General features: G+C 45.7%; 1 protein-coding gene across 12 annotated transcripts in view; it reads right to left on the reverse strand.

Moving 5' to 3' along the window:
- Positions 1–13,985, reverse strand: part of PML (PML nuclear body scaffold) — a 53,236-nt gene that overhangs the window by 20,544 nt on the left and 18,707 nt on the right. For 11 of the 12 annotated variants that reach the window (XM_032174888.2, XM_032174889.2, XM_032174894.2 and 8 more), the window contains exons 3-4: positions 3,930–4,513; positions 2,396–2,466 (exon numbers count right to left, since the gene is read on the reverse strand). In XM_032174888.2, coding sequence (XP_032030779.1) covers positions 2,396–2,466; positions 3,930–4,513 — 655 coding nt within the window. Of the gene's footprint in view, positions 1–373; positions 1,157–2,395; positions 2,467–3,929; positions 4,514–13,985 lie in introns of those variants that run through there. The other variant, XM_058427576.1, reaches the window with a different exon arrangement.

A 13,985-nucleotide genomic window follows, 5' to 3' on the forward strand; every position in this document is an offset into this window, starting at 1 on the left:
GTCTCAAATTCCTGGGCTCAAGCCCGCCTCAGTGTCCCAAGGTCCTGGGTTTACAGGTGTGAGCCACCACACCCGGCCTTATTATTTTACATTATTTATTTGCAAACATTATCCATTGTAGCATTGTTTGTAATAGCAAAACAATCTAAATATGCAGCAACAAGGAACTGGCTAAATAAAGCCTTCCATATCCATTTAACGGTCCATTATGCAGCTGCAAAAAGGTATCAGGAAGCTCTCTACCTATTGATAGGATAAGAATTCTGATATGATACCATGTGTATCTGGTATTATGCTACCTTTGTGAAACACAGAATGCAAAAGGCAAATATCTATAATAATATTTCCTTGTAATTACATAAATAAATTCTGGAAGGATATATAAGAAATTTAAAAAGAGGAGGGGCACGGTGGCTTATGCCTGTAATCCCAGCACTTTTGGGAGGCTGAGGTGGGTGGATGACTTGAGGCCAGGAGTTTGAGACTATCCTGGCTAACACAGCAAAACCCCATCTCTCCTAAAAATGCAAAAAATTAGCTGGCTGTGGTAGTGCGTACCTATAATCCCAGCTACTCAGGAGGCTGAGGTATGAGAATCACTTGAACCCAGGAGGCAGAAGTTGCAGTGAGCCGAGATTGTGTCACTGTACTCCAGCCTGGGTGACAGAGCAAGTCTCAAAATAAATTTTTAAAAGATAGTTATATGGGCATAAGAACTGGGGGCTGAAGTGGGAGTAAGACACTATTGATCACTTTCTATGTTTTTATTTCTGACTATGTGATTGTATTATGTACACATATATTAAAAAATTCCTCTTTTTACTTGAGGTTGTGTATATAGGAATGCAGTACCCAAGGCAGTTAAGAGTCAGCTTTTAGGCTGGGCACAGTGGCTCACGCCTGTAATCCCAGCACTTTGGGAGGCCGAGGCGGGCAGATCATGAGGTCAGGAGTTCAAGACCAGCCTGGCCGATATGATGAAACCCTGTCTCTACTAAAAAATACAAAAATTAGCCAGGCGTAGTGGTGCGCGCCTGTAGTCCCAGCTACTCGGGAGGCTGAGGCAGGAGAATGGATTGAACCCCAGAAGCGGAGGGTGCACTGAGCCGAGATCGCTCCACTACACTCCAGCCTGAACAACAGAGCGAGACTTCGTCTAAAAAACAAACAAACAAACAAAAAACAGAGTCAGCTTTTAATCTTGCCCCTAATTTGCTGTGTGTAGCCTTGGGTAAGTCACATCCTTTAATGGGTCTTAGCTTTATCCTCTGTAAAAAAAAAAGGGGGTTAGACTCCATGCTCTTGCCTGGCTCTAAAACTCTGAGACTCTTAAATCCTATCTCTTCCAGGAAGCCTCTCCTGATTGCCTCAACCTACAGCACTCTCTCTCTCCTATGAGTCATGCCATGGCAAAAGCTAGGCCCCTACCCACCACCAGAAGACCTGCTGTCCATGAAGGACTGGCCAGTCCTGGGCCAGATCCTTGATAGGCTAGGCGCATGCGAACCTGAGTGACTAGGCTGGGGAAGAGGCCAGATGCCAGGTCCAGGAAGAAACCGAGGATGCTTATTCTGGTGGAAAGGAGCCATACTTGTGAGTGCCAAAGGGGGCAAGTCAAAGGGACACCACTGCATTTCCACTCAGAAAAGCACTTTCTAAGTCAGAGCAGTCCAGAGTTGGGAGCAGCTGCCTCTAGAATGAGCAAGCTTCCTGTCCCTGGAGATGTGTACATGAAAGCTGGACAGCCACAGGTCAGGGGTGCTGCAGAAGGAATGCCAGCATTAGATGGGACATGGATACCTTCCAACTCTGTGACACTCCGGTTTGTTACATGTATGGTGGCCCTGGAATCACACCAGCAGAACCTGGGCAACTGGGATCGAAATCTGACTCCTGGCACCAATCCCCATTCCTTTCCAAGAACGGGCTCACCTATGCTGACTCCAAGAGAAGGCTCAGACATTGGGGGTAGGGTGTAGGAGGGGACAGGACATCTGCCACATCCCTCAGGGCTGCTGACCCTGTATCTAACCATACATCTGACAACCATAGTTTCTCATGGCTGGAAGGCACTCATATGCCATCTAATGCTGGAATTCCCTCTGCAGCAGCCCTGACCTGTGGCCGACTGTCTACCCTGCATCTAACCCCCACTGAACCTGGCTCGTGGCCCATCAAGAGCAACTTTGGCATTTAGGAGCCTAGCATCAGCCAGCTAGCCAGCCAACCCTTCCTAAATGTTTTCCTTTACTTCCTCTCACTGAAATTTCCAGTCCAGCCACTTGCTGTCCCTCACTCAGACACTCTCCCTACACACATAGGGACAGCAAGACTCACAACCTGCCTGACCTGCTGGGCCCCACCACCTCCCCTTCAGACCTCAAACCCATCTCACCAGGTCAACGTCAGTAGGGTCCCTGGGAGTGCTGGCAGCCTCTGGGCTGGCTTTCTTGGATACAGCTGCATCTGCAGAACACAAAGAAGGTCACAGGCAGGTCAAAGACATGCTGGTAAGGGACATCCTGACCTGGGACAGTGATAGAGAGGAGGTCCCTGTTGCTTTTCCGGGATACCTATTTTCCAGGGCATCCCACAGCACTGGACAACTCCCTGGAGGGCAGCTGGAAGGAGAGCTCTCTCGAATGCAGTGGGCAGGAACCCAGCCAGAAGGGAAAGAGAGGTGGCATTAGAGTGCTTGCTTTTGGCTCGAAACCCCAAGTGCACCTCTCTCCATCTCTGAGCCACCAGCAAGGCTAAGTGTGCGCAATCATAAAGCCATCACTACCAGCTCACTGACTCTCTGCGTATAGTGAGAGCTCCATGATCTTCCTTATCTGCAGGCTGGTTTTTATTAAATCTAAATCTCTTACGCCTCAGAATAAAATAACCCTTCTCTCTGCTATTGCCCAGTTATAACACCCAAGGCAAGCTGTGTAAACTCTGTGGGGTCATTTCCTTAATATGGGTGACATTCACTGCCTAGATGGGGAAGGCACAGGTCCAGGCCCTCTAAGATTATCCCTCATGACCCATGTCCAGCTCCAGGAGAAGTAAATAAGCTCTTTGGCACTGGCACCCTACCCAGGTGCCTTCAGATTCCGTAGCCTCCCTCCTCTTTCCCAGTAAGGGCATCCTATACTAGCTGCTCAGAGCTCACATTCCAGCTTGGAGATTTAGTCAGAGAGTCCTGGAGACTCTCTGGCGCACTCCCCCTACCCCTTATTTTGAAAGCCCCCCGTTCCAGCTAATACACAGCTGCCACATCTCCCGCATTTGGATTGCAGAGCTGAGCACTGTCTCATTCTCCAGCTCTGTGAAGTGGCTCTGGCTCCTTGAGATCAGAAACTACCTTACCACTCAAGTGTATCAGAAACTTCCTCACCACTCAAGTGTCCAACACTAGGCAGGGCACACAAAGGTTGGCAGACAGCAGGTCATCCTGCAGACAAGGGATCTCCTCCACTGAGCCACTGTATGGTTTTGGGTAAGCATCAACCATCCCCAGGAGGTTTTCTTAGCCCCCTTCTACCATAACCCCAGGTCCCAATTGACTTCTCTGTTCCGAGACACCGGTGACTTAAGAGAACCTCCTGAAGTGGTCGGTCCCTCTGGCGCCAGAATGATACTGGGTCTGATTCTCAGCTTTGCAGTTTTTCAACTTTCACATGTTCCCCATGAGTCATTGCTAGGTCAATCCATAGAGTCTTGTAAATTAGTAAAACGTGAGCCCTCTGGGTGGCCGCAGCCCTTTGTCAGGGCCTCATCTCCCCCTTATCCTGTGCCCTGGAACCTAAGACCTTACCAACCCCCAAAGACTGAATAAACACCCAGTTTTCTTTTCTGTCAAATGGAGATGATCTCTTCTGACTCGCCTTCCCTAGGGTGCAGCAGAGGCACCGGCCACCCAGGAAGGTGGCGTGCGTGCTTACCTGTTCCCTGGGTGATGCAAGAGCTGAGGTCGTGCAGGCGCACCTTGAACTCGTCGAAGCCGTCCGTGCGCACGGCGGCTTGCAGGCTCTGGGGCTCCTCCTGGCGCAGGCGGCAGAGCGCCTGGCGCAGGAAACCGTGCATGTCCAGCACCTCCTGGTCCGAGGCGTAGCACTTCATCCTCTGCACTAGCGCGCTGCCCGTGCGGATGCGCTGCAGCACAGCATCCAGGCGGCCCAGCCGACTGGCCATCTCCTCGTAGTCGCGCTGGTACCGCGCGTCCACCGCCTCCAGCAGCTCGCGCTCCTGAGCCCGCACGTGAGCTACCACCTGGCGCACGCGCTCCCGGATCAGCTCCTCGGTCTCGGCACGCGCGCGGCCCAGCTGGCCGACGGCCGCGTGCATCTGCTCGTGGACCGCGCCAAAGGCATTATCCTGCTCCTGCAGCGCCTGCGTCATGGCGTCCAGCTCCTCCTGTCGCTGCTGGATCTCTGCGCTGATGTCGCACTTGAGCTCACTGTGGCTGCTGCTGTCAAGGAGCGCGCACGAGCAGCACAGCGGCTTGGAACAGCCTCGGCAGTAGATGCTGTGGACACACAAGGTTGGCCTGGGTTAGGACTCTCCTTTTTCCTCTTAAAACGTTCGTTATTAAATTCCTCTTCCAAAAATACCAGACTTTGAATCATGGCATGTTTCTAAGTTTCTGCTTTTCCTAATTCAGTGTTTGTGGTTATGTTGATAGTATCCAAACTACCAATAACACATGAGTGTAAAAAGTTACTACAGTAACAATTTCAACATCCGGGAAATAATACAAAGATATACGAAACGACAATCATCTCTTTCCACCACTTCTGAATTTCCCTTCCCCACCGAGGAAGCACCAGGTGAGCATCGTGGGGTGCACCCTTCCACACCTCTCTCCACTGAAACTGCCTTATACAAATGCCAGACTGGGCTGCTGCTTGCAGGATGGTACAGACTTGACACATGTCAGCCATGCCACTTAACCTTTGCAAGAGCCCCTTGGGTGAGAATTATCGTTATACATATTTCCCAGAGGAAGAAACAGAGCATGTTAAATGATTGACCTAGATATCTACAACAATTTTGGGGGCTGATGTTTGTTCAAAAAAAAAAAAAAGAAAGAAAGAAAGAAATTGGCCGGGCGTGGTGGCTCATGCCTGTAATCCCAGCACTTTGGGAGGCCGAGGCGGCTGGATCACCAGAGGTCGGGAGTTCAAGACCTGTCTGACCAACATGGAGAAACCCTGTCTCTACTAAAAATACAAAATTAGCAGGGTGTGGTGCCGCATGCCTGTAATCCCAGCTACTCAGGAGGCTGAGGCAGGAGAATTGCTTGAACCCAGGAGGCGGAGGTTGCAGTGAGCCCAGATGGTGCCATTGCACTCCAGCCTGGGCAACAAGAGCGAAACTCCGTCTCAAAAAAAAGAAAGAAATAAATCAAGTCATATAATTACTTTGTAACTTCCTCCTCTCAACGAACTTTCACTCAGAGCATTCCTCTAGGTGCATAGGCACAGATCAGATGTATTCTGTTTAATAGCTCTGGTATATCCCAGATGGGCCACAATTGATTCAATCACTCTCGTTTTGCTGGCATTCAGGTAATTTCCTGTTTGTGCATTTTCTTTCTTTCCTTTTCCTTTCCTTTTTTTTTCTTTTGGTGCCAATATGGACAACACTTTAGTAATATCCAAGTTATACAGCCTAATTATGGAAGCTTTTGTTCCTATGAAATAGATTATAAATATAGGCTTGCTAGATCAAAGTGTTTGTATTTTAATATTTTTATTTTATTATTTTTTTTTTTTTGAGATGGAGTTTCGCTCTTGTTGCCCAGGCTGGAGTGCAATGGCACCATCTCAGCTCACCACAACCTCTGCCTCCCAGGTTCAAGCAATTCTCCTGCCTCGGCCTCCCGAGTAGCTGGGATTACAAGCATGCACCACCACCCCGGCTAATTTTGTATTTTTAGTAGAGATGAGGTTTCTACATGTTGGTCAGACTGGTCTTGAACTCCCGACCTCAGGTGATCCACCCGCCTCAGCCTCCCAAAGTGCTGGGATTACAGGCGTGAGCCACCGTGCCTGGACTGGTTAATATATTTTAGCTAGCAGATACTTCCATAGCATTTATTGTGTGTCAGACACTATTATAAGCATTGGCAAATATTAACTTATTCAATCCTCCTGACAATCCAATGGAATAGATACCATTATTATCCCCATTTTAAGGATGAGAAAACTGGTGCAAGAGGCAAAATAATTTGTTCAAGGTCACATGATTAGTAAGTGGTAGAGTCTAGATGCAAACTGTAGTAGGCAGAATAGTGGCCTCTAAAGGTGTCCACGTACAAATTCCTGAGACCTGTGAATATGTCACCTTACTATGGCAAAAGGGTCTTTGCAGGTGTTATTCAATAAAAGACCTCGAGATAAAGAGGTTATTCGGGATTATCTGGGTGGGTTCAATGTAATCACGTGAATCCTTACAAAGGAAAGGGCAGGGAGGCAGGAGAATGAGAGGAGATGTGATGAATGCAGAGGTGGGAGTGTTGTGATGTTGCTGGCTTTGAAGACAGAAAGGCGCCATGCACCAAGGAACGTGGGCAGCCTCTAGAAGCTGGGAAAGGCAAGAAAACTTTCTCCCTGAGAGCCTCCCAAAGGAGCAAAGCCTGCTGACACCTTTATACACCTCAGTGAGACCTGTTTCAGACTTCTTACCTCCAGAACCATAAGAGAATACATTTACATTGTTTTAAGCCCCTAAATTTGTGGTAATTTGTTACAGCAGCAAAAGAAAATATAAAAACCCAGGCAGTCCAGCTCAGAGTCCATGTTCTTAACCATTACAAGGCTGCTTCTTCAAATATTACCAGGGAAAATACTGTTACTTCCCCAGAAATATTGCTGTAATTTACCCTCACCGGCAGTGATAAGTCTTGGTGGTATGCGCCTGTAATCCCAGCTACTGGGGAGGCTGAGGTGGGAGAACTGCTTGAGCCCAGGAGGCGGAGGTTACAGTAAGCCAAAATTGCACCACTGTACTCCAGCCTGGCCAACAGAGCAAGACTCCATCTCAAAAAAAAAAAAAAAAAACAAACAGGAATAAGTCAGCCCACCTGAGGCCAGAAGAAAGGGTCTCATCTGGGACCATGTTGAGATCAACTTGTTCTGGAACCACCAACAGAGAGCCTACTAGCCAGCCAGACTGATACATAGTGCTCATCAATGCTGCGATTAATTAGAAATACTAACCAATTATGAAAAGAACTAATAACTCTGCAGAAGGCAATTTGGCAATACCCATCAGAATTACAAATGCATTTAACCCAGCAATCCTCTTTCTATGGATCGGCTCTGCAGCTCTATCTCCACATATAACAAGATGATATCCATACAATATATTCACTGCAGCACAGTCCACAATAGCAAAGAGTTAGAAGCCACCCACGTGTCCCTCACAAGGCAATTAGTTACATAAATTATGATCCACCCATACAACAGAATACTATGTAGCTGTAAGCCATTGAGGAAGCTCTTTATATACTGACAAGGAAAATTCTCCATGGAGAAATGAGGTTAATAATAGGAGTACTGGAAGGATTAAATGAGTTAATATATGGATAAAAGTTTGAAAAATGACTGGCATAAAATGAGTGTTCAATAAATGCTAACTATTTGTATTATTATGATATATATTTTAAGTTAGAAATCAAGGTGCAGAAATGTGTGTATCAGATGCTACCTTTTGTGTAAGAATGGGGAAAAATAAGAATATCTTCATATTTGATTGTATTTGAATAAATAAATCTTAAAAGGACATGCAAATTAATAAAAGTGGCTGTGGGATGGGTGGAATGAGGGTAGAGTAAGACATTCACTGTATACCTTTTTAGATTATGTTTGAGCCTGGTGAATGTATGAATGTATTCCTTGTTTTGAAATTAAAAAACAGAATACTAATAAATGTGGGCAATTCTATAGGGTATAGGAATAAAGGGAGGAGAATAAGAAACAGTTGTGATTTTCCCACTTTGGATCTTGGACCCTTGGGGAGAGGGGCTGCGTCTGATGTTGGATCCCCTTCCTTGGAGACAGGGCTCCAAGCCTGGAAGGGAATGCCTCAGGCAGCCTGGCTGGATAGAGAGCAAGACCTTCTGGATGGCCATAGCCTCCGCTGGGTCCTTTTTCTAAGCTTCTTTTGTTCTGAATGGGGTCTCCCTAGGGTGAGTGGCCCCTGCTCCCCCTCCAGATGGAAATGGGCAGCAAGTGTCTGTGAGGTGGCTAGCCCGAATCAGACACCTGGGTCTAAAAGCCCCCAGCCCTCTGGTAAGACTGAGGTGCAGACCCTGAATCAAAGGGCTGCCAGCCAGGGCCAGGAATGACCTTCTTAGCCAAGCGGTTCCTTTACCTTCATTGAAAGGACACTCACTGAGGACCTGCTGCGTGCTTGGCACTTTGGAGGAGGCAGAGGTGAAGTGGGAAACTGCCCAGAAGGGCTCCATAAGAACCCAGACTTAATTGTATCTTCAGAAAGGCAAAATAACATCTATTTGCTTCTGGAATACTCAAAACAATGAGCAAAAACACCACTAACTTAATAAGAAATTGCTCACCAAAGTGGCTAGATTACATAATAATTAAGAAAGAAAAATAGCATAATTCTCTCTTAGCAAAGCAAACGAAAAGAAATATGGGGAAAAATCCATCTTCCTATTCACAGCAGCTATTTAAACAATTCTACAAAGCCATGATTGTGTGCCTATAGTCCCAGCTACTAGGGAGGCTGTGGTGAGAGGATTGCTTACACCCAGGAGTTCCAGGCCAGCCTGGGCAACTTAGCAAGAACTCCATCTCTAAAAAAAATTTTTTTAATTAAGAAAAATGGTACAAAATACCTAGAAAATGACAAAAACCTACTAAGAGATAAAGTCTAAAAAACAGAAGACTGTATTAAGGTCCCAAAAAAAGAGACTAAATATTATAAGAGTATTAATTCTCCTCGAGTTAATAAACAGGTTTAAGGCAATTTAAATTATTTTTGAAACTTAACCAAAGTATTCTAAATTTCTTTTTTCTTTTTTTTTTTTGAGACTGAGTCTCACTCTGTTGCCCAGGCTGGAGTGCAGTGGCACAATCTTGGCTCACTGCAATCTCTGCCTCCCGAGTTCAAGTGATTCTTGTGCCTCAGCGTCCCAAGTAGCTGGGACTACAGGTGTGAGCCACCATGCCTGGCTAATGTTTTTTTGTATTTTTAGTAGAGATGGGGTTTCACCATGTTGGCAAGGCTGGTCTCGAACTCCTGAGCTCAGGTGATCCGCCCGCCTCAGCCTCCCAAAGTGCTGGGATTACAGGCGTGAGCCACCACGCCTGGCTAGCTTTCTAAATTTCATATGAAGGAACAAACAGATAAAATAGCTAAGAAAAAAAAATTTTTAATTTTATAGAGACAGAGTCTCAACATTTTGCCCAGGCTGGTCTCAAACTCCTGGGCTCAAGTGATCCTTCCACCTTAACCCCCAAAGTGCTGGGATTTCAGGCCTAAGCCACTATGACCAGCTGCTAAGAAATGTTTGAGGAATCAGTGTAAGGAAAGGATAACACATTATAGAAATGCCATTATTAAGAGAATATGGTACTAGTTCAAGAGTCAACAGAAGGATCAGTAGAACAGGCCAGATAGGCCTGATGTAGTCCCTGGCATCTATAGAAATGTATTATTTTATATAACAAAGAAAGCAACCCTTCTTTTTCTCTTTTTTTCTTTTCGAGAAAGTCTCACTGTGTCACCCAGGCTGGAGTGCAGTGGCACGATCTCAACTCATTGCAACTTCCACCTCCTGGGTTCAAGCGATTCTCCTGCCTCAGCCTCCCAAGCAGCCAGGACTACAGGTGTACGCCACCACACCTGGTTAATTCTTTTGTATTTTCAGTAGAGACAGGGTTTCACCATGCTTGCCAGGCTGGTCTCGATCTCCTGACCCCAGGTGATCTGCCAGCCCCTGCCTCCCAAAGTGCTGGGATCACAGGTGTGAGCCACTGCGCCCAGCCAGCAGCCCAAACTAATGGACATTAAAGGGGTTTTCAACAATTGGAATCAGAAAAATTGGCTAGGGAGGAGGGTAGGGGGCAGGAATGAAGTTAGAGCCTTGCTTCTTATTTCATACCCAGATACGCTTCCAATGAATCACAAAGTTAAATGTGTAAAATTACATCTCAAAGGAGAAAACATAGTGGACTATTTACTCTCACCATAGTAAAGACATTATAATTACTGAAGAAATGAAAGAAACCATACAATCAATAGATGCCACTGCCCGGCCAGGCGCGGTGGCTCACGCCTGTAATCCCAGCACTTTGGGAGGCCGAGGCAGGTGGATCACGAGGTCAGGAGATCGAGACCATCCTGGCTAACATGGTGAAACCCTGTCTCTACTAAAAAATACAAAAAATTAGCCGGGTGTGGTGGCGGGCGCCTGTAGTCCCAGCTACTCAGGAGGCTGAGGCAGGAGAATGGCATGAACCCGGGAGGCGGAGCTTGCAGTGAGCCGAGATCACACCACTGCACTCCAGCCTGGGAGACAAAGCGAGACTCCATCTCAAAAAAAAAAAAAAAAAAAAAGATGCCACTGCCTAAACAATTCAAAACTATTTATTTTTTGAAAGATATTCATGACTATTCATAAGAAAAGCAAGTTATACAACACTAAATGTTGTTTATTTTGTTTTAGATGATCACAGAGGATCATCTGTGACCCTCTAAAGGAAAAGGAAAAAGGAAAGGAAAAGGTCTAGAGTGATAGTAGTTTCCTCTTTCTCTCGTCCCTCCTTTTCACCTATTTAGATTTTCCAAAAGTTTCTATAATCAATTCTAAGTAAAGGAGTTTGGACTTTACATAGGAAGCAATGGGGAACAGTCAAAGAACATCCCATCTAGGTATTACAACAAAGCTCTTTCTCTTCTCTGAGATATATTGTTTCATTTATCCCTTTATGACTCTTCAGTGAAATAACCACACTGTTAATTATTTTTTCAGAGACAGGGTCTTGCTATGTTGCCCAGGCTGGACTTGAATTCCTGGGCTTATGTAATTTTCTCACCTCGGCCTCCTGAGTAGTGTGTTTTATTTTATTTATTTATTTTTATTATTTATTTATTTATTTATTTATTTTGAGATGGAGTCTTGCTCTGTTGCCAGGCTGGAGTGCAGTGGGGCAATCTCGACTCACTGCAACCTCTGCCTCCCGGGCTCAAGAGATACTCCTGCCTCAGCCTCCCGAGTAGCTGGGACTATAGGCGTGCACCACTACACTCAGCTAATTTTTTGTATTTTTAGTAGAGACAGGGTTTCGCCATGTTGGCCAGGATGGTCTCAATCTCTTGACCTCATGATCTGCCCACCTCGGCCTCCCAAAGTGCTGGGATTACAGGCGTAAGCCAGCTCGCCTGGCTGAGTAGTGTATTTTAATAGAAGCCTCAACATGTTTCCTGGGTTCTCAGTCTCCCCATTCTAAAGCTGTCCATGTCTAAACTGCCATGCCAAGAGCAGTATGTGTTAGCCCTTCCAATTTCTAGCTACAAGGCCTTGAGCAGATTACCTTTTCTCTCTGAGTCTTAATTTTCCCACCTGTAGAATGGGAGTAATAATGCTTCCCTCATAGACTGTTACAAGCGCAAAGACAGGCTGGTGTATGTGAAGGGCTCAGCACAGTGCTATGCAGTCATTGGACATTCTGGAGCCATGAAAGAAGAGGGGATATTACACATAGCATGGGACATCCCTGCTGTTGGGTGAACCTGTCAATATCAGATCTGGGGTGTCCCCTCCCCAGTACAGATAGGCCACTATAGCCACACCTCTTGGTTGGGCCAGGGGAGCATGCTACTTCTGCTGTTCTAGGGAACTGGTAGCTCTAAAATGCAAGAAGCAAAAATGTTATGAAATAGGACCAGTGAAGGAGAGCTGGCACCACCTGGCTTGGCTGAATGGTGACCAAAAACTCTCCTCTACCTGTCCCATTTCCATGCAGCAGCTTGGCACTTTCACTTTGGTAGAGTGGTAAAAGAGCAGCTCTTTTGGAAATTCAAGTAACTACAGTTAAAAGGATCCATCAATCATTTATACAGTAGTATGAATGCATTTCACCAGATCAGTTTCCTGCTATCTCACCGTTGAAAAAACAAGATTTCTGAAACGAGGAGAGGAGATGGGTAATTCTAGAGCCTGGGATATTTGAAGAGAGTGAATTCATTATTCCTATTGACCTCCCCTCCAGTGATTTATTGGTTGAGAAGGTGGTGTTGGAGAGGGGAAAGCCTGAGGTCTTGGAGAAGAAGATACCAGAATAGAAAAGCAGCAAGGAAAGTGGTGAAAGGAAGCACTGTTTCACACTCCTGTCTGATGGTGGTGCCACACCCAGGAATGGGGAGGGGAAAGTTTGTGCTTTTTCTTCTCCACTCTTTTCTACACAGGTACCTGCTCCCAAGGCATATGGCTGGTGTATCTATGGTGGGCAGTGTTCCCCTGGATCATGTCACTCATTCAGCAGGCAGCGGGTACACTGCCACGTGGGTTCCCTGTTTCTCCTGCCATCTTTATGGTGGGGAATGGCACCACCATTCAATGGCCACTCCTGGATGCCTCCGTGTCCTCTATGGCTTCAATGATTTTTATTATTTTTTTTTTTTTTGAGAAAGAGTCTTGCTCTGCCACCCAGGCTAGAGTGCAGTGGCATGATCTCAGCTCAGTGCAACCTCTGCCTTCCAGGTTCAAGCGATTCTCCTGCCTCAGCCTACTGAGTAGCTGGGACTATAGGTACCCGCCACCACGCCCAGCTAATTTTTGTATTTTTAGTAGAGACGGGTTTTCACCATATTGGTTAGGCTGGTCTCGAACTCCTGACCTTGTGAACCACCCGCCTGGGCCTCCCATCTCTAATAAAAATACAAAAATTAGCTGAGTCCACGTGGTGGCAGGCACCTGTAATCCCAGCTACTCGGGAGGCTGAGGGTAAGAGAATCACTTGAACCCGGGAGGCAGAGGTTGCAGTGAGCTGAGATCACGCCACTGCGCTCCCGCCTGGGAGACAGAGCGAGCCTCTATCTCAAAAAAACCCAAAAAAACTTACTAAGTACCAACTAGGTCTAGGCATGTGGCAAGAGTGTAAAGATGATTAAGGCAGAATGCTGGCTCCTAAACCTGTCCCAGCAGTTCCCACTACTACTGCCTCTGTTCTTGCCTCAATTATTGCTTATCTCCTTGAGCACGATGTCCTAAGAGGCCTCCCTGCCTCTGGTCCCTTCAGCTCCAATCAGCTCTCCCCAGTGCCACCAGCACGGTATTTCTAAAATATGGTTATCCTCATATGCTGAGGTGATGGCCAGTATGCCTGTCATATGTACAATCCAAATAGTGTCAGCGGTGAGAAATTTTTTAAGCATCATATGTGTTATATGTTATTAAAGGAGATTCAAATTTTGGAACAAAGTACATCATGGGGGGAAATTCATTGACTTTCATAACAATACACTACAATTATATAGTATTGAATATTGCTGAACATTAACTAATATTCAATTTGGATTTACATGCCAGTAAATGTTGCAAGAAATAAGACAAAGTTATCACATAAATACTGATTATCAAGCTATTTTATTTAAATCTGATCTATTTTCGGTACATGAAATGTCAAGAGATGGAAATACCTAAAATAATCAATTAATTAAAGCCATGTACAAGAAAAAAGATTTGATGAGTACGGTAAAAATAACATAGCAATATATGAGTTGAGTAACATTACGGTGAGAATGGGCAGCTCTTCTATTCAGTCATGCCAAATTTGAAACACCTCACCTACTCTTACAGCTTTGGCAGAACATAACCAAATTGCAAAATATGCCACAGCAGGAATTTGTTACAAAATTCAAAGAGTAAAGTTAATCATTAAATGTTAATAGAATCTGGTGACACAGAAAACAGGCAGTAACTCCTTATGTGACATAAATAATTCTGATATTCTCAAGCACTTTTA

Source organism: Hylobates moloch, unplaced genomic scaffold, assembly GCF_009828535.3.
Source record: "Hylobates moloch isolate HMO894 unplaced genomic scaffold, HMol_V3 SCAFFOLD_14, whole genome shotgun sequence".
Taxonomy (NCBI): Eukaryota; Metazoa; Chordata; class Mammalia; order Primates; family Hylobatidae; genus Hylobates; species Hylobates moloch.